The sequence below is a fragment of the Globicephala melas genome, chromosome 6, assembly GCF_963455315.2.
Source record: "Globicephala melas chromosome 6, mGloMel1.2, whole genome shotgun sequence".
NCBI classification, from domain to species: Eukaryota; Metazoa; Chordata; class Mammalia; order Artiodactyla; family Delphinidae; genus Globicephala; species Globicephala melas.
In genome coordinates, this window is record NC_083319.1 from 33603367 (window position 1) to 33630481 (window position 27115).

The 27115-nt window shown below is 47.1% G+C and overlaps 1 protein-coding gene across 2 annotated transcripts in view; it reads left to right on the plus strand.

The window, feature by feature from the left end:
• GABBR2 (gamma-aminobutyric acid type B receptor subunit 2) overlaps positions 1 to 27115 on the plus strand; it is a 359081-nt gene that overhangs the window by 80004 nt on the left and 251962 nt on the right. For both annotated transcript variants that reach the window (XM_060300705.1, XM_030829817.2), the window contains exon 2: positions 23151 to 23288. In XM_060300705.1, coding sequence (XP_060156688.1) covers positions 23151 to 23288 — 138 coding nt within the window. The remainder of the gene's footprint in view (positions 1 to 23150; positions 23289 to 27115) is intronic.

Sequence of the window (27115 nt, forward strand, 5' to 3'; positions counted from 1 at the left end):
GAGATCCCATTCCCAAGCTGCGGGGAGCGGGGAGACCCTAACTCCCACTGCCCTGGGCAGCCACGCCTGCGTGTTTGTCCATCCGTGAACACACTGAGCATCTCCTGGCTCAGCCTCACCCTCGGGGGCTCACAATCCCCAAGGGAGATGTGGACACCCAGGAAATGCTCACAATGACCAGCCCTTGACCCATACTGGCCTTGACAGAGCTTTCACAGACATGGCAACATGAGAAAAATAAGGATGAGCTAATGTTATTTTAAAGACCATTCTTTACTTTGAGATGGTGCTCTTCCTTTTCTCCTCCTCCTTCCTTGTTATCATGTCCTTTAAAAAATTAAATCATGGTGATAGATGTTAGGATTTGTTTGCTCATTTTGTTTCGTTCTTTAATGTCCTCACTTGAGAAAATAAAATTTGACAACCTACATTGGCATTCTGATTTTGAGGGGCAGAGGGATTTTGTGTTTTATGATAAACCAGGAGTCTGGGCACTGCCGGCAGAGAAGTATGGGAGGTCCGTGGGGCACAGGGAGGAAGTGGTCAGTCCTGGTTGCTGGGGTCAGGGAGGATTGGGGGCAGAAATGGACATCTGAGCTGCACCTTAGAAGGCAAGGTGAGAGGGTACTCATCAGGGAAGGGGTGTTCCAGGAGGAGGGGCTGGTGAGCAAAGGCAGGCAGAGCTGAGGCCAGCTGGGCATCTGGGGGTGCCGATCTGGAAGGCCACGTGTGGCAGGTGAAGGAGCTTGAACTAAGTGCCTTTGGCCATGGAGGGCCGTGAAATCCTTTGAGCAGAGAGTGAAATGAGGAGCTTGTCATTCAGTGAGAACACTCTGGAGGGAAGGTGAGCAGCAGAGGGGAGGGAGCAGGGCTGAGAGCAGAGGGGCCTGCCTGCGGTCCAGGGGAAAGATGATGAGGCAGGATGGGAGCACATGGCAGTGGAGGCAGAGAGGCTGGCACGGCGCTGCAGATGCTCAACCAGTAACCCTTCAGGACTTGAGGCTGGCCGGACCTGCAGAGGGGAGAATTAATGCTAATTCTGACAGAAATATCAACAACAATAATAGTTACTGAGCTCTTCCGTGCACTGAGCACCTGCTGAGTGCCGTCCCTACACGGAAGACTCCAGAGAGAAAGCAGTTTTCTCAGGGTCTGAATCTATAGCCTGTCTCTTACCTGTCACATCTGCATTCTGCCTTCTGGGACATTGGCTGGGTTTGAGGGGAAGGTGGTGAGTGCAGGTTTGGGCCTGTGGGTCACCCAGATGGAGACCAGGTCAGGCTGGGGCTGAGGGCGGACAACAAGAATGGAGGTCGGGATTTAGAGTCATCACCTGCAGGAGGTGGCTGATGCAGTAGGAGGGTAAAATCGCCTGGCAGAGAGAAGTAGGGGCTATCCTGCCTTCCCAGCCCTCCGTGCCTCTCTTCCTAGCTGTGATTTGGGCATTTGGTTGTGTACTTCCTGCAGGAGTCCCTAGGATCATTGAAGTGAGGAAAGGGGAGATTTCAGGTTCTGCTTGGCCCTTTCTTTTCCTTTTGTTTTTTCTTCAGCTTTTTAAAATCATGGATGAGTTCACAAATATAGCGGTAGAAAGAGTAGGATAAACAGCCTCTGTGACGCCATCACCCAGCTTCAGCAATTAGCAAGCATGTACCTGCTCCTTTCCCAGTCATTCTCCTAGAGTTCATGCCCCAGCATTCAAGTGTTCTCCACTTTGGGCCCTTGTCTCTGTCCATCTCTCTTATGGTCTGCTTTAGCCAGACTGAGCTGTCGGATCCTCATCATGCCTCTGCCCACTCCCATCTCTCCCTTACTTTCCTGCCTCATCTTCTAATCCAGAACACTCTCCTGTCCCCCTTCTTCCTCCCTTCGGAAAATATTCCTGGTGCTGACCTGGGGTGGAGTCACAAGGATTGGTGTGTGTCCTGCATTTACATCTGAGCCTCCTTGGGCCGATCACAGCATGTCTGTGTAGCCTGCACGGAGCCCATCAGCACCCACTATATACTGTGTGTAAGGGGTCTGTGGCCACATGCTCCATAGTACAGAGGCAGTGCCCATCATCCTGGCTTTCAAGGTGCTATGGACTGAATATTTGTGTCCCCTCCAAGATGCATATGTTGAAACCTAATCCCCAATGTTATGGTATGTGGGGGTGGACCTTTAGGCGGTGATTGTGTCATGAGGATGGAGCCCTCATGATGGGATTATTGCCCTTATAAAAGAGACTCTATAGCTCCCTTGCCCCTTTAGCCATGGGAGGACACAGTGAGAAGGCCACTGTCTATGAAACAGGAAGCAAGCTTTCACCAGATACCGAAACTGCTGGTACCTTGATCTTGGACTTCCTAGCCTCCAGAACTGTGAGAAATAAATAGAACTAAATATGTGTTGTTTAAGCCACCCAATCAGTGGTATTTGTTATCGCAGCCAGAACGGACTATGACACAGGCCATTTGTAATTCAACCCCAATCAGGTTGAGAGAAAACCCCGGCCCCCTCACTCAGTGTTGAAACTCCAATATTGCACTTGTTTCATGGGAGGTTTTGTTGTGTTTTATTTTTTCTATTGTCCATTTGGCCAGAGTGTCTGGATCTCTTTTAAGGCATAGCTTTCTCTGTCACAGGGGCCTAGAGCACCAGTTGCAGGTGCTCCTGGGTGTAGGACCCAGGTTGAGGGGCAGAGGCACTGTTGTGGTGGCAGACCACCTGGTCTGCTCTAGTCACCTGGCTTCCACTGTTGCTGAGCTACAGAACCCTGTGTTCAAACAACATCTTCTAGATGCCCAATGTATAAAAATCAATCGGCAGAAGGGAACTCTCCTGGTTAAATGGCGGTGGGAACTCAGAGCCTGCCCAGTGGGGTCACACCAAATCAGTGCTTTGAGGGGCCTCCCAAGGAACTAAGTTTGAAATCCCTAGGTTAGAGTCCTTACCCTCAATGCCACCAAAGACCCAACCTAGGAGTGAGACGCTCCACATCTCTCAGCCCTGATCAGACAACTGAGGGTGCCCATCCTATGTCATGCTCAGTTTGGCAGCATGGCACAGAGCTCTAGTTCAGTACCAGCCCCAAGAGACATGGTTCTAGCCTTTGGGTATGCCCACTCCCAGGGGTAGCAGAGCCAGCTTATGGCAACAACAGGCTTTTAAATAAAAGACAGAGTGAAACCCACAGAGGACACGGCGGGTGTGCTGTGACTGAACAGAAAATCCTGTCCATCCCACATGGCCTGGGGGCGGGCTCGGAGGCTGAAGAGGTGTGTGTGCATCCATGAGCACTGGATGAGTTTTAGGTCCATGCGTTTCCAGCCATGGAATAACATGCAAGGCACTTGGTGAGCATCAGCTGTGTCCACGCCCCTGGCTGGGCCCTGCCATGACAGCTGAGCTACAGAACCCTGTGTTCAGACAACATTTCACCTACAGTCCACCTCACCTACACCACGGTACACCTCACCTACACCACGGTAGATCCATTACACAGAGACTCATGATGCACAGGTTTGGAGATTTTTTTTTTCCTTGCACATGTGAAGTTTTATTTTTTCAGCAAACAGTAATTAAAACTAATGTACACAAAGAAGACAACAATGCCACGTTTTAATTTATTTCAGCTGACTGCATCAGCCAGCCTCCTAGTGAAATTCCTTTGTTGTCTTCTATTACGCACTGTGTTAACAAAACATCTCCCTATGGAATTTTACATTCATTCTGTTTCTAGAGAATGTGGAGAGTTTAGTGTGAGTGTGGTGTCAGGGTGGAATACTGCGTACTTTGTACTGCAAAGTAGGTGATGCATTCCTGAGCTGTGGAAAATTCAGACAGGCCTGTCTTCCAGTTCGAAAGCCTCCTCCTCCAAGAAGCCTCTTCTAGTCTCTTTAGTCCTGATCACTGACCACCACCACCACCTCCCTTCTGCACCTGAGAAACCCTTAAGCAAGGTGGACAGATGGTATAATCAAAGTGCCTAGTTCAGTGCATGGCTCTTGGAACTATTTATAAATGTATACTCCTTCCTACTCTCCCCCAGCCATGCGCCCTTCCCCTCTTCCCCTTGCCCAGCTCATTCTTCTTCATTTCTCTGAGCATTTTGCTGGAAGTTTCCTTGTCTGTGCCATCCCCCCAGGTGGCTCAGAGTTGCTTGCTGCCACTTCTCCCTTGGTGCCCCCTCGCCCCCAACCCCAGCCTCATGACGTCATGGGTAACTGCAGAGACAGGCTGGCCCCAGGCCAAGCTCCTCTTCTGCTTTGTGTCCTTGAGTTGGTTATTTAAACTCTCTGAGCTTCTGTTTCCGAATCTGTAAAACGGGCATGCTGTGAACATTCAGTTACTTGAGATGATGTTTATGAAGAGTTTAGGATTTTACCTGGCATGTAGTGAGCCTCAGGAGTTGAGAGCTATTATTATTATTTCTTTCGTTGTTATTGCCACCCTGTGGGGCACTCAGTCCGTGTGTCTTGTCCTTGGTGTGTTGTTTATGGTGACAAAGTTCCCCATTTAAAATTAAAATTCAGTATGCTCTGTTGTTATGCAGGAGAATCTAGCACATTCCTTTGTCTATTTTAGAGCAATGTGAACAGAATCTTGATGGGGTGCAGGGAATCCTGGGCCAGCAGGGGTAGGGGGGTCTTTGTCATCTCCGACAAGCCATACGCCTTGGATTCCCCAACAGTAGAATGCAGAGCTCAGCTCAGAGGACCTCCTGGCACTCTTCCTGACCTGACATTTCCTAAAGTATGAGTATCTGGAGACTGAGCACCTCATGGGGTGGGTCCCCATCAGCTCATGGTTGAGGAAGGTGAGACAGTCCTGGGGTTTCCTGGAAAGCTTCGAGATGGGGGCCACCCCTCCCTCTGTGCCTCCTTAAGCCCCACTTGTGGGCTTTAGGGAGCAGAGCTGCCAGTTCCATGCCCATCACGAGCAGGGATTCCTGGCGTGACGTCCCAAATCTGCTGCTGTTTGGGGGAAAGGTCTTGACAGAATCTGTGAAAACGTCCCTCCAATCAGCAAAGCCGCTGGTGGAGGATGTGCCTGGCAGAACACAAGGATGGAGACTGGGCATCAGGGTCAGGAAGCCTGGTTGTCATGTCAACAGATTGGCCCAAAATAGAGAGGGGCAGGTCCCCCTATGGTGTCCGTCATGACCACACCACCTGCTCCTTCAATGGCAGGGCTGGGGCTGGACCAGGCTTGTAGAGGAGTAAAAGTGGGGGGACTTGTGAGGGACCAGATGGGGCGGGCACTGTCCTGAGGTCTCCGTTGCTGCTTAATGTGAAGCTTGAGAAGGAAACTCACAAGCCAGTGCCTACCTCCAAGGCTGCCGTGACTCCTCTCATTGCCCAGTGTGGGTCAGCAAACATTCCCAGAGCTCCTGTGTATGCCATGCATGCTGGGGCCAGCAGGGCTCCTGAGGAGAGTATACCGAATAGCTAACATTTATCAGGCGTTCACTAGATACCAGGCATTCTTCCAATGGCACTGAATTAACCAATTTAACCCTCACAACAACTGTATGCAGTAGACACTGTTGTTATCCTTGTTTATGGGGGAGGAAATGGATGCACAGAAAGACTAAAGAATTGGTCCGAGGTCAGTAGGCTGTTAAATGGGGGATTTGAACCCGGGCACGTAGTTCCAGAGGTGGACCCTTGACCATTATGCTGCAAAGGTACAGGAGATAGCCCCACCCTTAGAAACCCACGCTTCAAGAGCGGCCCTGGGCCGTTCCACCCCAGAGCGTGCTGGGTTAGCCTACAGAAAGGGCATCTCACCCAGTGAAGGCTTCCAGGAGGAAGCAGGATGCTCTGGGCTTGGCCAGGCACAGAAAGTGTGGACATGGCTATTGTGGCAGAAGCCACATGCAGTCTGAGGAGTTGGGGCCTGTTGCTGGGTGAGGGGAGCATGGAGTCTGGGCAGGAGGGTCTGCCCCAGCTCGCTCAGCAGCTTGCTGTGGGCCCTGGGCAACTTCCTTCGCTCCGTTCCACTTCCCTCACAAATAGAAGGCAGAGGGAAGCTGGGCATGGAGGCCTGCAGGCTCCTGAGAGCAGACGAGTCTGCCCTCCAGACACGAGGCCATTTTGTACTTCTTTGCATTCATTATTTAGTTTCATTTTGACTTCTCTTTAGTTTCTTTGTAAAGTGTCATTTTAAAAAGGCATGGCTTCTTTCTCTTTACTGAGGTTCAGAGAGTAGGGAGGTGTGGATTTCTCTTCCATTTTACAGATTAGGAAACTGAGGCCCAGGGAAGCCATGAGACCTGTCCTGGGGAAGGTATTATTTACCTTCCTGCTTGTTTTTTTTTTAACCAACAAATTTTGGTAAAAATATACATAACATCAAATTTACCATTTTAAGTGTTTTTCAGGTGTCCAGTTCAGTGGCATTAAGTACATTCACATTGTTGTACTACCATCACCACCATCTGCCTCCAGAACTTTTCCATCTTCCCAAACTGAAACTCCATATTCAGTTAACAATAACTCCCTGTTCCTCCCTCCCGTAGCCCCAGAAAACCATGATTCTACTTTCTCTTGCTATGAATTTGACTACTCTAGGTACCTCATCTAAGTGAATCATGTAATATTTGTCCTTTTTGGTCTGCCTTATTTCTCTTCCTGCTTGTTTTTTTAAATTTTTGAGAAAAACTACGTTCAAATAATTTTTCAAGGCTCAGGAAGGATCTGTTAAACCTAAAAAGAAAACAAAGTACCAATTTCACAGCAAGGTTGCTACCCTGGGAAAAATAATCATAATTTTTTCTGCATGAAAATGAATTAACCCTGAAAAATCCTCCTATTCTGTTTGCAGAATTTATGAAGGTAATTTTTCTTTGCCCTCTACCTGGGAAAGGGTCCAGGAGGCTCTGACAGGTGTGTATGGAGCAGAGTCCTGAGGAGCGGCGGTGTGGAGGCCACAGGCAGCCTTACATTACCCTGTATCTGGGTGGGGTCCCGTCATGGTTAGAACTGGGCCCAGTTTTGGGGGCTGGTTCTGGCAGGGCTCACTCTAGAGGCACCAAACTCATGTAGGAAACCTCACAGAACCTTGGAGCTCAGAGAGCCCAGAGGCTGTCCTGGGACGAGGATCTTGAAGCCAAGAGACAGGAGGAACCCAGCCCAAGGTCACCCAGCAAATGACATACAAATGAGAGCCCAGTTTTCAGTCTGGGGCAGGCTCTGCCCTCGGGTCTGGGCAACGAGGGCCCTTCAACGTGCATGTACTTCCAGGACCCACAAATGCTGTCCAGCCTGATCTGGTGTCGGCCACGTGAGGGAGGGAGGCTCACTAGACCTGTTTTGTAAGAAGCGCAGGAGGGTCAACACCTGCCCAGTGATCCTCGCCTAAGAGTTGGAGGGTCCAGCCAGAGGCACTGCTTCCAATACCCTGGGTCGTGCAGCTCAGCACTTCTCCCACCTGTGTCCCGTCACCTCTGTGCTATTCTGCACCTGGCAGGTCACACCAGTCTGAGGTGAGGCCATCTAGGGGCTTCTCAACCCCTCACATTCTCAGATTCTGAGTGGCAGTTTTCATTGGCAAGGCTTGGATGCCTCTGAAGTTTGGAGAGAAGTTTTTCCCAAACCTTCTGGGTGGGCAGTGCCGTGATGGGCTTAGGGACCACTTAGCAGGAGCTCAGCCATGGGGTGGGTTCTGGGGATAGAGACCTGGGAAGTTTCGTTAGGGCTTCAGACTCGGAGGAGCTGGGTGTGAGAACAGGGTGTTGGGATAGGCACACAGCTAGGACCAAGGTTGCCTGTGCAGCGAGGCCCCCGGAAGTTAACTTCCAAGTGAGGTCAGCCTGGGTCTGGGATCAGGTGGTAGTGGGGATGGGAGCTGGGGAAGCAGGCCTGAGTATTGGGGTGTTGGGAAAATCACCTCTCAAAAAGGCCTCTGAAGACAGGTGCCCACAGCAGCCCATGAGGTGGAAGGGTAGAAGGATTTGTGACAGGACTAAGGAATTGGAAGTTCCCTTGAGAAGAATCCCCTGGTTGTGGTGATGTGTGACAGAGACCCAGCCCTCATCCATCAGACGGGGGAGTGACCACTGTGTCCCCAGCTGGAGGACAAGAGAGGCACGTAATTAACTCCAGCTGAGCTGCAGCTCACGCAGGAGGGCCGCCTTGAGTAATGAGTGTGACTGCTGGTGATGGGGACGATGATCCCATCCCACCTGCAATCACCCTTCATCCCCAAGCAGGCACCCAGTGAGTGTTTGAGCGCAGGCAGGATCTGTGTTGGGCCGCAGACCTCTGAGGAGCCAGGAGGACAGCTCTGGCCCCTGTCCCAGGAAGGACAGTTAAGTTTGGGGATGTGCCTCCCCAGGGAAAGTTGGTGGAGCAGGCAGCTGGCCAGTGCCTCACCTGTGTCCAGTCCAGCGACTCTGGCATCTTCAGGGCCCCAGGTCCCCTCCTGGCTCCTCCATCTCAGTTTTTGGTGGCCCAGGACTCACAGGGCCCCTGGAGGAAGCTAGGACTCCCCTCTCTCTCTGTGGTTTCCCTTCCTCTAGTTCCAAATCTGACCACCTCCCTCTGCCAGTCTTGCTGCCCTGTCTTTGGCTCCTGCCATCTCCCGCCTGGATCCCTGCGCTGGTCTCATTACCCATCCCCTTGTCCAGCCTCTCTTCCCTCTAAAGACGTCCTTCAAGTGGCAGCCAGGGTTGCCCATCTCAGCCTGAGGGTTTCATCACCATCTCAGCTCTGAAGATGTCATTATCAGGTTTAAGCCCTTTTAAGAACTTCCCAGGGTTTAATAAGTACAGTTTTTCTGTTTGGGATGATGAAAAAGTTCAGGAAATAGATAATGGTTATGGTTATACAGTATAGTGATTGCACCTTATGCCACTGAATTGTACACTTGAAAATGGTTAAAATGATTAAAAATAATAACCAAACCAAACAAAAACTCCCCAGGGCCCCCGGAATAGGGTATGACCCCTTATACTGGTGCTCAAGGCCCACCAAGGCTACCCCAATCTCCCTTTCCAATCCCACCTCTCATTTCTTCATTCATCTATGGAGTGCTCCAATTCAGAATGCCATTTGCTGTTCCCAAGACTTACCCCTACTTTTCCTGTTTCCTTGCCTCTCCTCATGGAAATTCAGGATTAGAGTCCATTCCTTTACTTGGTGAAATAATCCTTTCTACAGCAGTCTCCTGCACGCTTCTGCCAGAATGCCTGCACTGACAGGCAGCCCACTGCTTTACAAGACATTTTACTCCATCTCTGGACAGCTCTGATTGTAAGAGACAAGAGTTAGAGTTTGGAGTGTGACGCTCTGTATTTGAGTCCTGGTTTCATGATTTACTAGTAGTGTGACCTTGAGCTTGTCAGTTAAAATCCCTGAACCTCTATTTTCTCCTCTGTTAATTGAGGGATAATGCAGGCAAACCTTGGAGATATTGCAGGTTTGGTTCAAGGCCACCACAGTAAAGTGAATGTCACAATAAGGCAAGTGACATGAATTTTTTTGTTTCCCAGTGTGTGTAAAAGTCATGTTTACACTATACTGGAGTCCATTAAGCGTGCAATAGCATTATGTCTAAAAAAACAATGTGCATACCTTAATTTAAATAGACTTTATTGCTAAAAAATGCTAACCATCATCTGAACTTTCAGTGAGTCAAATCTTTTTGCTGGTAGAGGGTTTGAAATATCGTAAGAATTATCAAAATATGACACAGATACATGAAGTGAGCAAATGCTGTTGGAAAAATGGCGCTGATAGACTTTCTCAACACAGGACTGCCACCAACCTTCAATTTGTAAAAACGTAACATCTGCGAAGTGTAATAAATCAAAGCTCAATAAAACAAGGTATGTCTGTAATGGTATCCATCTCATAGAGGCATTGTGAATATTAAATGAGATACATTATGAATAACAGATGAGGTAATGCATGTAAAGAATCTAGCATAGTGCCCAGCAAACACATAGGTTGGTATTAAAGAAATGTTAGCTTGATACACTGAACCAAAATCTGGCGCACAAACCAAAATGCAGACAGTTAGAGCAGGAAGGGGTCTGAGAGATCAACTGTGGCAGACGTTTGTGGTTCCCTGACATCTAGTTCCCCTCTTCTGCTGGCCAAGTTGTGCCTTGTGTCCCTGGTACTTGGATGGTGCCAGTTCTGGCCAGTGAGTTCCGTTTAATTGCTGGTTGACCCTCTCCAGAGTTTCTTTTTCCTTCTCTCTTGGCAAAGCGGCAGCATTCAAGATGGTGGTTTTTCCATCAGCTTGGGCCCCTGAGTGACTAGGATGTGTCAGGACCCCCCCCCTTGCTGAGAGAGAAATCAACTTTTTCTGGGGTGCTCTTGAGATTTGGGGGTGTTTGTTGCTACAGCAGAGCCTAGCCTCTCATGACTGATGAACCCACTAACTCAACCTTCTTGTTTTATAAGCCAAGCCCAAGTGAAGAGGAGATCACAGGGGCCTGGGGCCCATATGCTGTGCCTGACATAGCTGACTTTATTCTCTCTTTTATATCTTTCCTCACTGGTCTTCCCCATCACTGAGCCTCCCATTAAGGACGCTATTGAGGTGACCCATCTGACTGAGTCCCATTGACATCACATGCTGGTCAGTCCCAAGCCTCTGAGTCCCTTAGTTAATGGACCTCTGAGAGGTGAGCTCCACTGTGCACATACATCCTTCCTGGAGTGCTGGGCCAGGTTGCCCATCAAGCCTTGCACCTGAACCATTGCTCCCACTTGCCAGCTGGTCGCCTTCTTCCCCGTCAGGCCTTCCTCCTCTACACCAGCTGCCAGAGGCATCTGCGTACAGCACAGCCTCCATCCTGGCACTCCCCTGATTAAAGTTCTGCAGTGACTCCTGCTGCCTAGAGAAAAGAAACTGCACCCTGCCTGATGTTAACGGTTCCCTAGGGACCAGCCAGTCTGACCCCACCTACCCGTCTCCTGCCACCTCCCTTCTCCACCCTGTGCTTCTGCCCCAGGAGCAGATACTCCACTTATCCTGTATGCACTTTCCCCCTCCGAGACTTTGCTTATGCTGGCATCTCCATCTGGGGTGCCCTCCTGCCACCTCACTCTCTTGTTTATCTTCCAAAGCTCAGCTCGAATGTCACCTCCTCCAAGAAGTCTTGGCAGAATATCTCAGTGAGATTCGACCATTCCTTTCTTTTTGCATGACTTGTGTCTCCACCAGAGTTCCCACTTTTATCTTGCCTTGTGTTATGGCTTTTTGTTTCAATCTTCTCTCCCCACCGAAGTGAGAGCTCCCTCATGGGCAAGACTGTATGTAACCTTTCCTGTGTCCCCAGCACTTCCCACAGGATCTGGCTCTAAATTATCATCCCATGAGTATTAATGGAACGAACGAGTGTTCTAAACCTCCATTAACTTCATACTACATTTTACGAAATTATTTCTGTACCTCCTCTAGATTATAAGTCCCCTGAGGGCAGGGTCCGTGTCTTACCCTGTATCTAGCCCAGGCCCTCAGCAAATGTTGGACCAATGCACCCCTCGAAAGAGCACGCTGCAGAGGCATATGTGGGATGGAAAGGAATGGAGATGGCTTGGTGGAACATAGCTGGAGTGAGATCCCTCCTCAGCAGGTGACCTGGCCCCCATCCCCAGGGGAAGGGCTGACAACTTGTGATATTTGTGCAAACCTGCAGAAGGGAGCACCCCAACCCTCCTGACAAGCAGCCCGCATACATTTTGTGTTCGTGACCCTGACTTTTAAAAATGTCACACCTGCATATGAGGAGGAACTTATTGACAGGTAATTAGGAAACAGAGTTAGTATCTACCAGTCTTTGAAAAACATTTTGTAAATTGGGTAATTGGCTTTCCCAGCGCAGAGGAGAGATGTGTGCTACGGCTCCATCATCCTCAAATAACATAGTCTGCAGCCGGCCAAGGATTCGGAGTGACAGCTTCAGGGAGAATACAGAAATGCCAGTTTTTCTCAGCATCCAAGATGGACAGTCTGGCTCTCTGGAGACTTACAGAAGCAGATGGTCTGTCCATCAGCCTGGGGAAGGAGTGTGAAAAACTCAAGATGGCTGGAGTTAATAAGCTCTTTGGGACAGAGCTACAGCTACGGTTACTTTTATTTCAGGCGGTATCCACCAGCAGGGATTGTATGCAGCAGTAATTTCGTCCAGCCAGTATGTACTGAACACCTGTTTGGAGCCAGGCCCTTTGTGGGCACAGGGGAACAGAGGGGATGAAGACCACCCAGTGCAGCATATCTGAGTTTATCTGGTCATGTCCCTTGAATTTTGGTTTGACGTCAGTGTCCTGAATGATAGGGGAACACATTTTAAATGTACAGCATAATTTCTTTCTACCTTTTCCCCTAATCTTTTTTTGTCTCTCTTCAAACTCTTTTCACCTTTCTGTAATAGTTTCCTAGGTGTGTTGATTTTCTTGTATTTCAGGCTTCTTATAGTAGGTGGTTAAGAATGTTACTGGTCAATGTGGTCTAATTATGGTAACAAACACCCTTATGTTCCAGTGGTTCAAAGTATTAAGATGATTTCTTGCTCATGTCATAGTCAAATGCAGGTCAGAGGGTGTGTTGGTTGGGTCCTCTGGGAAGCAGATGCCCAGAGCTAGACGTGGATTAGGAGCAATGCTCACGAAAGAAAGAGGGGAGAGAGCAGGGGAAGGCAGGGCAAGTCTTCAGAGTGTGGGCAGGTCTGCCACCTGTGAAAGGAGAGGGGGAAGGAAGGAGAGGTGAGTAGGAAGAGACTCGGGCAGTGGTGCAGCTCTGATGAAGTCTCAGCCAGACCAAAGGGGCTTAAGATTGTCCATAGCTGAGTCTTGTGCTGACCAGAAATGGTAAGCATCTGTTTGGCTGCTGTGCTCAGTCAAGGGTTGAGGTTGCCTGCAAAGAGCGAGACATTATACTGAAGGCATTGCTCCCGGAGTCTGTCACCTTGGGAGGCTGTCCTCCCTGTGACAGTTTCTCTGGCCGTCGCGGTGCCCCTCCATGACGGACTTGGGATTGGATTTGGGGTTGGGGGAGGTTCTAGGTCCTTGGAGTCTTCCCCACTGACACTGTGGATGGGAAGAGAGCATGGAGAACCTATGGGAAGGCTTTCTAGGCCAGTCCTGGGCATAGTGCCCATCACCTTTGCTCACATTGCATTGCCCAAAACTCAGTGGTCACACCTAGTTGCAAGGAAGGCTGGGGAGTTAGAGTGTCACTGTGTGCCCAGGGAGAACAGAATCCCAAGTCTTCCTGTTACTCACTGTGTAAAGCTTTGGACAAATTACTCACCTCTCTGACCCTCAGCTTCTTCATCTATTAAAATATGGATAATAATAGGACATGCTTCATAGTGTTGTTGTGAGGATTGAGTTAATAAATACTAAAAAATTATAGTAGTGCCTGGCATAAATAAATGTTATATAGGGATTGCTGTGCTATTATTACCATTCTTAGTTGCAAATTAAATATGTCAGTAAACATTTCTTCAGTGACTACTCTGTTGAAGGAATTATATGTCACAGGGACTTAACTTGTTTCTCTCAGCACTTAGTGGATGCTCAGAAAATGTTTGAATGAATCAATTTCAATGAAAAAACAATATAGTTTGTTGAATTCAGTTGGCCATGGTGCTGGGCTAATTTTTAACATGATTTAGCAATAATAAATGTTAAGTCCTGTGCTTTTGGCTCAGAAAGTCAATCACAGAAGAACAGAAAGAGATGAACTTAAATGAGTGAGAAAGCATCTTGAGTGTGAAAAGCCTACCAGTTTAAAAGTGAGTTTCTGTCTTTATAAGCGTAATATGTGCTTTAGGAAATTCAAGTAAAACAAATAAGTACAGAGAAGAGAGTTTTTAAAAAATCACTCAAAATCTCTCGATCTTTAACATGAGATGACTCCCATTCCAGACATCTCTCCGTGCAGATGTTATAAGTAGAGAGGTGGACAGAAATAATTTTATAAAAAGGTCATTATTACATGCTATTTAAAATTGATGTTAAATTTTATTTATCTGAATGTAACAAGCAAATAAGGAAGAGTAAAGCAGAAGGAATTGCTTAACATTAAACAGTTTTGCCTTCGCAAAACTGTTTTGGTTTTCGCAGAAAATATTTGGTTTTAAAATATCTAAGAGTAATATAATAAAAGATTACGAAGAGCAGTGAGGTTAGAGTCCCAGCGTTTAAACTCCGGTTTTCCACTTTAGATGGTATCCATTAAAGTCCTTGTATGGAAGGAGAGGAAATTAGCAGTCTCACAAATCCTTTTTCCTCCTCCACCTTCTGAATTTTAGTTTACATTATTATCTTTACATTGCTGATTGTTTCATGTTAAATGGGTCCAACTCTTGCAATCATTCCTTTTTATCACAAGCCCTCCTTTCCTGAGATCTATACTTTGATTCATCTGTGGTTGGCTGGATTTTATCATCAAGTAGTCTCCCTCCCTCCCTCCCTCCCTCCCTCCCTCCCTTCCTTTCTTTTTTCTTTCCAAGAAAGGTTCATAGGTGTTTTGTAACCAAGATTACACATGCTGATTTACTAATTTTTGCTGACAGCAAACTCTGCATGAAGTAGGGACCAAACAGAAGGACTGTCGTCTGAGTCTGCATTAATGGAAGTGTATGCTCAGAATGCGAGAGGTGATCATTTCATTCATTTTAGCATTGTGGCTAGGGATGGTCTGAACAAATCAATAAGAAAAAGACAAACGATCCAACAGAAAAGTAGGCAAAGTCACCAGTCCAAAAGAGGAAGTAGAAACACATACAAATATGTGAAAAAGTGGCTTATCCTCTTTAATAATCAGGAACATACAAACTAAAATGACATATCCAATACCCACAAGATTGGCAAAAAATAAAGTTGATGAGGATGTGGAGTAATGAGAGATCTCAAACACTGCTGGTGGGAGGGTAAATGGATAAAACCACTTTGACAAAATGTGGGAAATCCTGTGATTCAGTGATTCCATTTCTAGGTTTATACCCTAGAGAAGCTCTACATATATGTGCCAGGAGACATGTATAGAAACATTCAGCTGTCTTGCTTACAGCAGCAACTAAACGAAACACTGGAAACAACCCAAGTGTCCATCAGGGGGAATTAACAAATAAACCATGGCCTGTTCACACAATGGAATACTACACAGCTATCAAAATGAATGAGCTATAGCTTTGTTCAGCAACAGAAATCTCACAAACATAATGTGAAGCCATAAAAGCAAGTTTCAGGCATGATTCCACTTATATATACATTCAAAACAAGTAAAATTAAATGATACAGTATTTAGGAAACATACATATGGTAAACAAAGAAAAGCAAGGAAGGATAAACACAAAATTCAGACTAGGGATTCTTCCTGGTGAAGGAGGGATATGAGCAGGGTGGGCACACAGGAGCTTCAGCATAAACTGGGTGCTGGGTATACTGTATGTTCACATTACTATTTTTCATACTTTATATAAGTTATATGTATATGTGTATATATATATATATTCTATTCTATAAGTGAAATATTTCATAATAACAAATTCTTATTTAAAATAAAACAGTGCTCTGAAGTGACACTGCCTGAGATGGAATCCTTACCATTTATGTGACTTGGGGCAAGTTTTTTAACTTCTCTGAACCTCAGTTTCCCTTTCTGTGAGATGGAAATAATAACGGTACCTACCTTACATAACACTGTGAGGAATGAATAGAATAATTTATATGAAGTTCTTATTACCATGCTTGACACATAGTGAGTGTACAACACACGTTAGCTTGTGTTACTTTTCTGTGCAGGGCAGATGGAGGTATTTGGGGGTGCATCCAGGAAATATCTGTCCTCTGAAACCACTCCCAAGGATGCCCATGTACAAGAAGGGTGTGAAACTATATCATACGGGATGATTAGAAGAGCTAAGGGTCGTTTGGCCTGAAAGCATCTTGTGGAGGCAGGCTGGCTGAGTTTAGGTATCTGAGGGGCTCTCGTGGGGATGGAGGACTGTACGTGTTCTGTGAGGTTCTAGAGCAGGGGTGGGCGAACTACAGCCAGTGGTCCAAGTCGAACTACTGCCTGTTTTGTAAATAAAATTTTATGGGATTGCAGCCATGTTCCTTCATTTATGTATTGTCTGTAGCTGCTTTTGTGCTCCAAAGGGTTGAGAAGTTGCAACAGAGACAATGTGGCCCACGGAGCTTAAAATATTTATTGCCTGGCCCTTTACGGGAAAAGTTTGCTGACCTTTGCTCTAGAATGAGAAGTTGGAACAGGGGATGCAAAAGCAGGGTGATTTCACGACCAACATAAGAACTTTCTAAGAAGCACCAGTGGCACAGTAGCTCCCTGGTGAGGGAGTGAGACCCCTGCCACTGGAGGGATGTAAGCAGATGCTGACCACTCCTGGAACAGGATGCACAGAGGACGACTTTGTATCCGGGGCATGAGTTGGACATGTTAGCTTTTACATTCTCCTTCAATTCTGAAATTCTGTGCAGAGTAATTCCCAGTTTCAAATTGGTCGTTATTAACTCTGACATTTTCTTGGCATTTTTACATTTTAACGCTCAGCAACCTTTTCTTTGAAATTTTTCAGTCAAAAAAGTACTTTAATTCTTTAAAAATGAGATTTAAATGAAAATGAATTTTTTTTTCTTTTTTTTGTGGTACATGGGCCTCTCACTGTTGTGGCCTCTCCCGTTGTGGAGCACAGGCTCCGGACACGCAGGCTCAGCGGCCATGACTCACAGGCCCAGCCGCTCCGCGGCATGTGGGATCTTCCCGTACCGGGGCACGAACCCGTATCCCCTGCATCGGCAGGCGGACTCTCAACCACTGCGCCACCAGGGAAGCCCTGAAAATGAATTTTATTCTAGAGTTCTACTTTTTCATTAAAAAAAATTGATTTTCATGGCTTTTGGCTCTGTTCCCATTTATAGGTGCTGAATTTTAAGAGCCTGTTATGTGTCCATTATGATTTCTTTGTGACAAGTCCATCTTGGGAGGGAAGGAGAAGAAGCCTTTGGAAGTGAAACAGGGGAAGGGAGTTTGGAGGAAGTGACCATGAGCTACTGGAGATGTGAGGTCAATGAAAGGCAAGGGGGAAAAATCCTGGAGAGAAGAGGGAGGGGGAGGGCAAGAGTTAGTGAGGCCCTACTGTGTGCCAGCCCATGTCTAGGTTGCAGGACTGCAGATCAGAGGCTGTAGCTGGTCATTTAGCCTTGAACTATTGCAGGAGAATGTGAACCACGATGGAATTAGCTCCCTGTCTGCTGTTCAGGTGTGGCTGTACCCTCCAGAAGGGAGTGGGGGGAGTTCCTAGTGGGGGAGGTGGGGAAAGTAGGGGAACATGATAAAGCTTTCTTCCAGGACAGAAGAACCCCCTTATCTGGGTTCTGAGAGCAATTCATCAAAAAGCCAAATCGCTCAAAGACAACATGTCATAAATAATTTCTCAGAATTATGGTTTTGCCCAGTGACCAGCTCACTAAAAGCCATCTGACAGACACCTTAAATGGGGAATAGAAAAGCTTCAACATTTCCCTGGCTCATGAGGGGCAGGTCCGGAGCCCACAAGAAGAGGAAAGTAATAAACAAGCATTAGGGGAACATCTCCAATCGCAGCATTTAGGAAGGACTGAAATGTGAAATACAGTTGAAATTGACTTTCACTTGAGCCTCAAGAACAAATCCTTGTGAAATAGCCATGTGAAGTGTCTGCAAGGAACCCCTTGGGAAACTCAGAGAAATTCCCCAGTGGTTTGTTGAATTGGTCATCAGGCAAACTGATGTGCAGTGGATGAACTTTCAGCGAGTAGCTTGTAGTGTGTGCTCACGTGACTGGCTCATCCAGCCTTGCCTGCGGGACACTCACCTGCACTTCCCTAGGCCGGAGACAAAAGTCATACACAGGCAAGGACCTCTGGGGTCATCTCCTTTGTGGTTTTCAAACCTTATTTTGTGACTATCCATGAAATCCTCTTTTCAAATTAAGTATTATGTGGCCCCTTGAAGCTGTATATAGAACAGGTAAAGGAGAACTGCAGGTGGAAATGAAGGTGAGGAACCCAGAGCTCCTCTCACTGGACCCCAAACATCTTTGCTGGGTCATAGGGCCCTGCTGGACTGAGTGTAAAAACCTCCATGCTGGTCCAGCCACAAAAATTAAGCTTAGGTCAACTGGAGAGCCTATCTATTGGGGACACTAACCATGTCAGCTAAGAAGAGAAAGTATTAGAAATGAGGGTGAGGGACAGTAGCATCTCAAATGGGACAGGTACGTCCATGTGATTTTTACTTTGTTATTCACTGCAAACGTGCTCTCTAGGGGAGCTGGGGAAGCACCCTTCTTCTGTCCTTCTGACTTGCTTCCCGTCTTTCTCCCCTTTTCTCTTTTTCTTTCTTACTTGGTGCCCAGTGTTGTTTATCCTGCCTCAGGTCAAGAGTGCTGATCAGGAAGAGGCCTGGGCTTGCAGCACTACCCTGGGGGAGAATGGTCCTTTCTAGAATGCTGCTGACTTTTCCCTTCCCTTTGCCCGTTAAGCTGAGTTCTCTAGACTGTTGAGAAAGCTCTGAACTGGGGATCCCGAAGTCCCTCCCCTAATCCTGAAAGGACAGTGGATAAGTCCCTTCACCTCTCTAGTCATCATTGGCTGCATCTGAAAATGGGGGTGCCAGGCTGGCTGGGTTAGTAATGCTCACACCTTTGGCTCTTACACACCAGTAAAGGCTAAAGAGACGGGGCTCCAGGGGACATGGAACAGAAATGTACATAGGGTAGAAAACATTTTATTTTGCTGCGTTAGGGTATTAAAAACAAAATCCTGCTACTGTCTGCAATTTTATAACAGAAAAACGTTTCAACACTGTACAGACCACGAAGGATCTTATCTTTAAATTAAGGATAGTTCTCTAAACAGAATACATTTAACGTTAAGGAAAATCTCACTGTGTTATTCTAATTTTTCTCATTTTACTTCACCACATTACTTTTCTATTGATGCTGTAACAAATGACCACAAATTTAGTGGCTTAAACCACAACCGTGTATTGTCTCACCATTCGTGGGCCAGAAGTCCAGACCTGCATGACCGTGCCGAGCCCTCTGCTCAGGGCTTTCGAAGGCCAACATCAAGGAGTCAGCTGGGCTGGTTCTTATCTGGAGGCCCGACTATTCAGGTTGTTGGCAGAATTCAGTTTTTTGCAATTGTAGGACTGAGGTTCCCCCTTCAACTTCAAACCAACAATGGCACATCGAATACATCTCATGCTTTGAATCTCTGATTTCCCCGCTGCTGTCAGCCACAAAAACTTCCCTGCTTTTCAGGGCTTGTGTGAATACATTGGGCCACCTGGATAACACTTTAAGGTCAGCTGATCATTAACCTTAACTACATCTACAAAGTCCCATTTGCCGTGTAACATAACATATGCATGAGAGTAAGACCAAGGGGGTCATGGGAGCCAGAATTCTGCCTTCCACACGGTTTGGTGAAAACTGAGTCAGATAAACTTTTGCAGCTCAAATACCAGTGGTCAAATATGCTCATATTTTTAAGTTGACTTATTCAGAAAGTATATATTTGTGAGAAGCCAGGGCATCATTATTAATGAAGAGTCTTACAGGGACTAGGTACTGGAGAAATGTTCGCTGAGCAAACAGGTATTAATAAGTTCATTGTTGCTAATATTATTTTAATGCAGCTTTGATTATAAATCTTGTGGTACTGTATCATCATTGTCATTAGTACAGATTACAAAGCAAGCTAAAATCATTACAGGAATATATTAAAATGGAAAATGATTCAGTAAATCATGTTAGAAACAATTAAAACATGAACTACTGTGTTATATCCACTTGTGCTCCACCGAGGGTGGGAAGTGTTGCTTTCAATCAAGAAACAGGAACGGGCTTCCCTGGTGGCGCAGTGGTTGAGAGTCCGCCTGCCGATGCAGGGGACACGGGTTCGTGCCCCGGTCCGGGAAGATCCCACGTGCCGCGGAGCGGCTGGGCCCGTGAGCCATGGCCGCTGAGCCTGCGTGTCCGGAGCCTGTGCTCCGCAACGGGAGAGGCCACAGCAGTGAGAGGCCCTCGTACCACACACACACACACACAAAAAAAAGGAAACAGGAACAATTAATAGAGGGCCCCAAGAAGCAATAAGAATTTCATCTTTCTTCCCCCCCGACCTCCCTCCTTCCTTCTTTCCTCCTTTCTTTCCATCTTTCTCTCCTTCTGTCTTTCTTGGCAAGAAAATTAACTTGGCCAATTTTAAAATTAAATTAAAATTTTAAAATTGAATCATTTCCTGAATCTCTCCAGGGTACTATCCAAACTCTCTAGGCTGGCATTCAGAGCGCTCCTTAGCCTTAGCCCAGGCCACTTTGCCCTCATCCTCAGTCTTATGCACCCCTGCCCCCAGAGCCCTCCCTGGTGCTTCCCCATGGTGCCTCTGCCCCAGCACTGAGCCCTGTCCATCACATGCTGAGGCCACCCGTGCCCCTATCTCACTGGGCAGTGAGCTCTCTGAGGCCAGGAACTGAATCAGACTCATGTTTCTATCCCTCTTGACGCCCACCATGGATCTCAGTCCAGAGTCTCTCAAATAGACAAGGAGAGAGCAACAAATGTTAACCCACTCTGGTCCCACATTATGGTCACTTGAGGGGAAGGGGCGGGGAGACAAAGTAAGACAAAAATAAGGAGAGACACATGGAAGTAGAAAGAGAGGGGAGAAACAGATGCAGGGAGGTCAGAGGGCCCCCTCAGGCATCCAGCAGATCCTTACTAAGGCACCTGTATAAGCTCTGAGGAAACAGCAGTAGAAACAATGACCAAAAAGCCTTGTCCTCAGAGGGCTTACATTTTAATTAAAGGACAGTCAATATGCAGACAAACAAAAATAGACAAGATGATTTCAGATAATTTTAGGAGCTATATTAGGGCATAAACTAGGGTGGCATCTTAGAGAGTGACGGGGGGTGAGGACCATTTTGGGTAGGGCAACAGTGATGAATTCCCTAAGGAGGTAACGGCTAAGCTGAGACTTGAATGATGAGGAGTGAGCCATGCTGAGAACCGGGTGAATATTATTCCCAGCAAAGAAAACAGCAAGTGCAAAGACCCAAAGGCAGGAAGGAAATTGCTTTTCCTTCAAAAAGGAGGCTGGTAAGGCTGTACTTGGTGAGCAAGGAAGAGAGTGGAGAGAAATCAGGTCAGAGTGGGAGGCAGGGCTGGATCTTGTGGCTTCCTGCATCCATTATGATAAGGATGGTGAAGAATATCATACCAAACTTGTAAATAATATAAAATCGTTATTATATAACCAGTTAGCCTAACACTTAGAGCGTTTTCTAACAGCCGTTCCTTAGGGTCATCTGACTAGGGGAATTTAAGTCATCTTACAATTCTCTAAAATTGATAAGATGTGCTGGTTTTCAGTGATTTCTTTTTCTGTCCCCAAAGGTGATAGTTTTATTGCCGTATAGGACACTAACCAGTTTTGTATCTAACTTAGCAATCTTATTTCTTATTTTGCATTCACTATAAAAATCCCTGCTTCCCAAATTTTCTTTTGAATCGACTTTGTCATCCTGCAGATGCCCTTTATTAGTTAAATAAAAGGTTGACATGTACCCACTATTGATTTTCATGAGAATTATGTTTTTAACCTTTTGAGAATTATATTCTGATAGGAGTTTGGGTTTTAAGTGCACAGAAAGCAGCAGAGTAAAAAGGGGACTAATTTATGTTTTACAAAGGGGCCTCGGACTGCTAGGTGATGAATGGGCTTGACTGGGTCTCAGGAGGAGCAAGACGCCCAGTTCGCAGCCAGTGGCTCTGTCCAGGGGAGAGCCGGCCACACGGCTTGATGAGAGTGATGAAACTGGAGAAGAGGGAGGTGAGCCATAACTGACTCCCGATATCTGCAGACATTTGTCCTTGTTCATTTTCATAGCGGGTCACCAAGATCTGTTTTTCTTTCTCATATGCGAGCTCCTTGGCAGGGCTGTGTCCAATTTCTCTGTTTCCTCAGCATCCAGCCCTGGGCTGAACACAGAGTGGTGCTTGGCAAGTGTCTGCTGAACAGATTCTTCCCTTTAGATTCACCTCCTTCTCCTTCTCCTCCTCCTGCTTTTTTATTGTGATAAAATGTATATAACATAAAATGTGCCGCTTTATTTTTAGGTGTACAGTTCAGTGACATTAAGTACATTCTCACTGTTGTGCAGCCATCACCTCCATCCATTTCTGGAATGTTACCATCACTGAGAGTGTACCCATTGAACACTAACTCCCCATTTCCCCCTCCTCCAGCCCCTGGCAACCACTATCCTACTTTCTGTCTTTATGAATTTGACTATTCTAGGTACCTCACCCAAGTGGAATCATACATTTGTCCTTTTGTGTCTGGCTTATTTCACTTAGCATAATGTCTTCAGGTTTCATCCGTGTTATAGCATGTGTCAGAATTCCCTTCCTTTTTAAGGCAGAAAAATACTCCATTATATGTATAAACCACAGTTTGTTCAACCATTCATCTCTTGATGGATATTTGGGTTGTTTACACTTTTTGGCTACTGTGAATAATGCTGCTAATGAACATGGGTGTACAGATATCTCTTTGAGTCCCTGCTTTCAGTTCTTGGGGGTATATACCCAGAAGCGGAATTCTGGATCATATAATAATTCTGTTTAATTCTGTTTTGAGGAACTGTAGTACTGTTTTCTATTGCAGCTGCACCACTTTATGTCCCTAGCAGCAATGCACAAAGATTCCACTTTCTCCACACGCTTGCCAATACTTGTTGTTTTCTGCTTTTTTGATAATAGCCATCCTAATGGGTGTGGATTTATCTTCTTTTAAAATATAGATGACCATGATGGGAGAGGCCCAGGGTGAGGAATTTGGGGGCCCGTTCCCTAGTGTGCTCTGAAGGGAGATGGCTGGGGAGCCTAAAGTCCTAGATTTGGAGGACACTCAGAGGGAGGAGAGCTGGGAAGAGGGGTACCAAGACCACACCTCACTGAGCTCACAGCATGCGCTCAGGACTGGTTTAAAGAGAGGCCTCACGATGAGAGAACTGAAACCCAGGTTTCCCATGAGGAAGTTTTGTTTGTGTGAATCCACTGTTGGGCTCTTGTCCCTGGGGAAAGCTGTTTCTAATTTGGGCTTCTCTTTCTTTGTGTTGCTCCCCAGTGTGATAATGCAAAAGGGTTGAAAGCCTTCTACGACGCAATAAAATATGGGCCGAACCACTTGATGGTGTTTGGAGGAGTCTGTCCATCTGTTACGTCCATCATCGCAGAGTCCCTCCAAGGCTGGAATCTGGTACAGGTAAGGTCCAGGCCACCTTTGGTTGGGGAACTGTCTTTGGCCACCAGTCTTTCTCAGAAATGGTTCCTTGCCCAACATGGTTCCTAAGTTGCTCAGTTCAGACCTCCCATACTCTTTCCTGAATGATTACACAGCCTCCCACTGCCTCTACCTCCTGGCTTGATCCTCTGGCCTGTCCTGGCTGACACAGTGGGGCTCTAAAGGGTAGCCCTGACACCATCACTGTGTGTTTGAAATATTTCAGTGACTCCCTAGCCCGACTTTCAGGGCTGTCAACATCCAGCCAGTCTTCCTGTCCAGTCTCATTTCCTATCCCTGCCACTCACTCCATGCCTCTGCCCCTCTAAACAACGCACCTTTCCCCAAGTACACCCTAGACCTTCAGGCCTCGGAGACCTGCTCTCACTGTTTCTTTAACTAGATGATCCAAACCTCCCGCCCTCACTGAAATTATTTTGTCCACTAAGACTGCCTTTCTCCTTGGTTAAGCCTTTTCTGGGGCTCTTGGCTGTTATTCACTCTTTACACTGGCAAATGTTATACGCTGTTGAATGTTCCACCAGTGAATGTATGGCCTGATATAGGTGAAACTCACCAGTGCTAGCTGTTATTTAGAATGTGAGAGAGACGTGTAGAAAGATGAGACCCCACGATGAGTTGTGGCCCAGGAACATGTTTTACTTCTTTGCTTCATCCATCCATCCCTCGTCCATTCATCCATCCGTCATCCATTCATCATCCATTCATCCATCCAATAAATATAATGCAACTTACTGTGTGCCTGGAATTTGGGTAGACACTGAGGATATAGTGCCGAATAGAACAGACATGGTCCCTGCCTGTTCAGAGCTTACATTCTAGGAGGGAGGCAGGCAATAAGCAAATAAACAATTAAGTAATCATACTAAGAGCAATACTTGTATAGTATGTATGTCGGGCTTACAACACACCAGACACTGTTCTGAGCACGTATTTTCATTAACTCATGTACTCCTTACAACTGTTGGTATTATGCTGTTGGTATTATCATCATCCCATTTTATAGATAAGGAGACCAAGGCACACAGAGGCTAAGTAACTTGCCCAAGGACCCTCAGCTCATAGGTAAGAGCCAGGATTTAAACTCAAAGGCAGTTTGGCCCTTGAGATAAGATTGCGGTAAGGAAATGGCTAGGGTAGAGGTAAACAGTGTGATGGGATAAACAGTGGCCGCCTCGAGGCAGTCAGGAAAGGCCTCTTAGAGGAGGTGACAATTGAACTCAGACCTGAAGGGTGAGAAGGAGTTGGTTGGATGCAGAGTATTCCATGTCAGGATGGAATAGCAAATGCAGATAGCCTGTGATGGGAACAAACTTGGCTTGTTCAGGGAACGGAAAAGAGGGCAGTGGGGCTGGAGCATGGTGGGTGGGGAGTCAGGGTGGTGAGAATGAGAATGAAGGGGTGGGCAGGAGCCAGACCACAGGGGGATCTGGTTTCACTCTGCTCACATTGACTGACGTACTTTCTGAGTCCAGCCCTGCGTATATGGGGCGCTGGGGGTAAAGCCTCAAGCTCGTGCCCCAGAGGGGAGGTGGGAGGCAGCCATAGCAGAGCTGTGATAAGGGAAGAGTGGGGTCCCAGGGGAGAGCCACCCACCCACTCAGCCCTGGGTTCAGGAAGGCTTCTCAGGGGAGGTGATGGGGAGCTGGCTGCAAAGGAGGAGAGGGCGTTGGACAGCTGGAGACGTGGAGGAGAGCGCTGCTGGCAGAGGAAACTGGGCATGCGAAAGCAGGAGGTGGGAAGGAGTGTGGGCTTGGAGAGCAGTGAGTCACTCTCCGTGGCCGGAGCAGGCCATGCTGAGGGTGGGCGGATGCAACAGTGGATGAGGCCAGAAAAGCAGCTCAGCGTGTTTTGGTGCAAACCTAACCACGTAGCTGGAAACCAGCACGGTTCAATGTGCCGGGGGAGCCTGGCTTCCAACCCTGCGGTGCCCACAAACAGCCGTGAGACCTTGGTGGAGTCATGCACCTTCTCTGCCCTTGAGCTTTCTGTCCTGAGTACTGAGGAGCACGCCAGACTCCTGCTGGTCAGGGCCAGGCACTGCCTCTCTGAGCCTCAGCCTCCCATCTGTAAAAGCAAGGTAATAAGAGGACTGACCTCATAGGGCTGCTGTGTGGGCTAAATTATTAAACAGGGATTAGAACTGTGCCCTGGCATGTCCTAAGCACTAAGTGTTTCTTGTTTTATTGTTGTTGACACCCCTGCCCCGTCTCCTGCTATTCCCTGAGTTGAATGCCCCAACTACTTAGCATTCCTTGTCTTTCCTGAGACACTGTTCCCACCACTTGAAACATCCCCTTCTCTCCATGACCTGTATGTCAAGTCCTACCCGTTCTCAGAGACCCAGCTTAAATGCTGCCTCTTCCAGGAAGCCTTTTCTTATTGCACTATCTAAAGTAGCCCTCTAGAAATTCTTTCTCTCACTTCCCCCTGTTTACTTCTAGCAGAGCATGTACACAGCCCACCCCCGCAAGCCTGTCTGCCTTTCCCCCTCTTACGGCTTTGCAGATGTGGGGATGTATTTAGTTGAGCTATGGATTCCTTGAGAACAGAAACGAGGCCTGAGTTACTCCTGTTTTTCCTGGTGCCTAACACTTCACAGACCTTATTAGATGTTGAATGGTCAGAGGGAGGGAGGGAGGGAGGGAAGGGTCTGCACATGGATATTTTGCCCAGACATGAGAGAGCAAGCTCCCTGTAAAATCCCCACCCAGAGGAATCCAGGGAGCTTCCTGACCTTCTCTGAGACTCACTTAGAACTGTCTGCCCCTCAGAATTCTCTAGGAGCTGTAGGAGCAAGCACAGTGTTGCAAACTCCTGGCTTGGCAGCTAAAGCTCCCCAGCCTCAGCATGCAAAAGAGGGCCCCCAGCCTAGAGGAGCTGACAAGACAGAAACTTGGGTTATGAGAGGTGGGGTGTATTATTTATTGCTGTGTAACAAATCACCTTAAAATCTAGTGGCTTAAAACAACAATAATCACTTATTATTCCATTACTTCTGTGGGTCAGGAATTCAGACCCACAGAATGGCTTGCAACTGCTCCAAGATGTTTGAGGTCCAGCTGGCAGATTTGGAGGCTGGGGGCCGGCATCATCTGAAGGCTTGCTTGGGGCTGGAGGGTCTGCTCCCAGCATGGTCCCCTCACATGGCTGGCAAATTGGGGCTTCCCCGTGGGGGCCTCTCCATAATGCTGCTAGAGGGTCCTCATGGCATGGCAGCTGGCTTCCCCCAAAACGAGTCATCTAGGAGACCAAAGTAGAGACTGTAGAAGTTTTTAGGATCTAGCTTCAGAGTTTGCATATCATTATTTCTGCCATATTCTATTGATCACAAATTTAGCTCTTATTTATGAGGGAGAGGACTATACAAGCTATAGCAGGAGGCGAAGATCACTAGGGACCATCTTGGAGGCTGGCTTCCACAGGAAGGAGGAATTCTGGGAGGAAAGCAAGAGTCAGGTTGCCCAGCAAGGGAGGCTAGATGCTGAGTCCCTTCTCTGTTTTGCTGAACTCCTGCTCATCCTTCAAAACCCTGGATAGGTACTGCTTCCTCTGTGATGCCTTTCCTGATCTCTTTCCTTCTGTGCCTCCCATCCCTAAGTGAATTAATTGTTCCCTCCTCAACAATGCCTTCTCAGTGGGGGGTCATCTCCCTCAAGGGGGTGAAAATTCATTCTTGTGGGAAGAGGGCAAAAAGTCTCACTCTTTTTATGTATAATGCACAGGTACACATATGGTGCATAAACGGATATATAGTATATCTGTGGTATTACAATTTCATGAGTGGG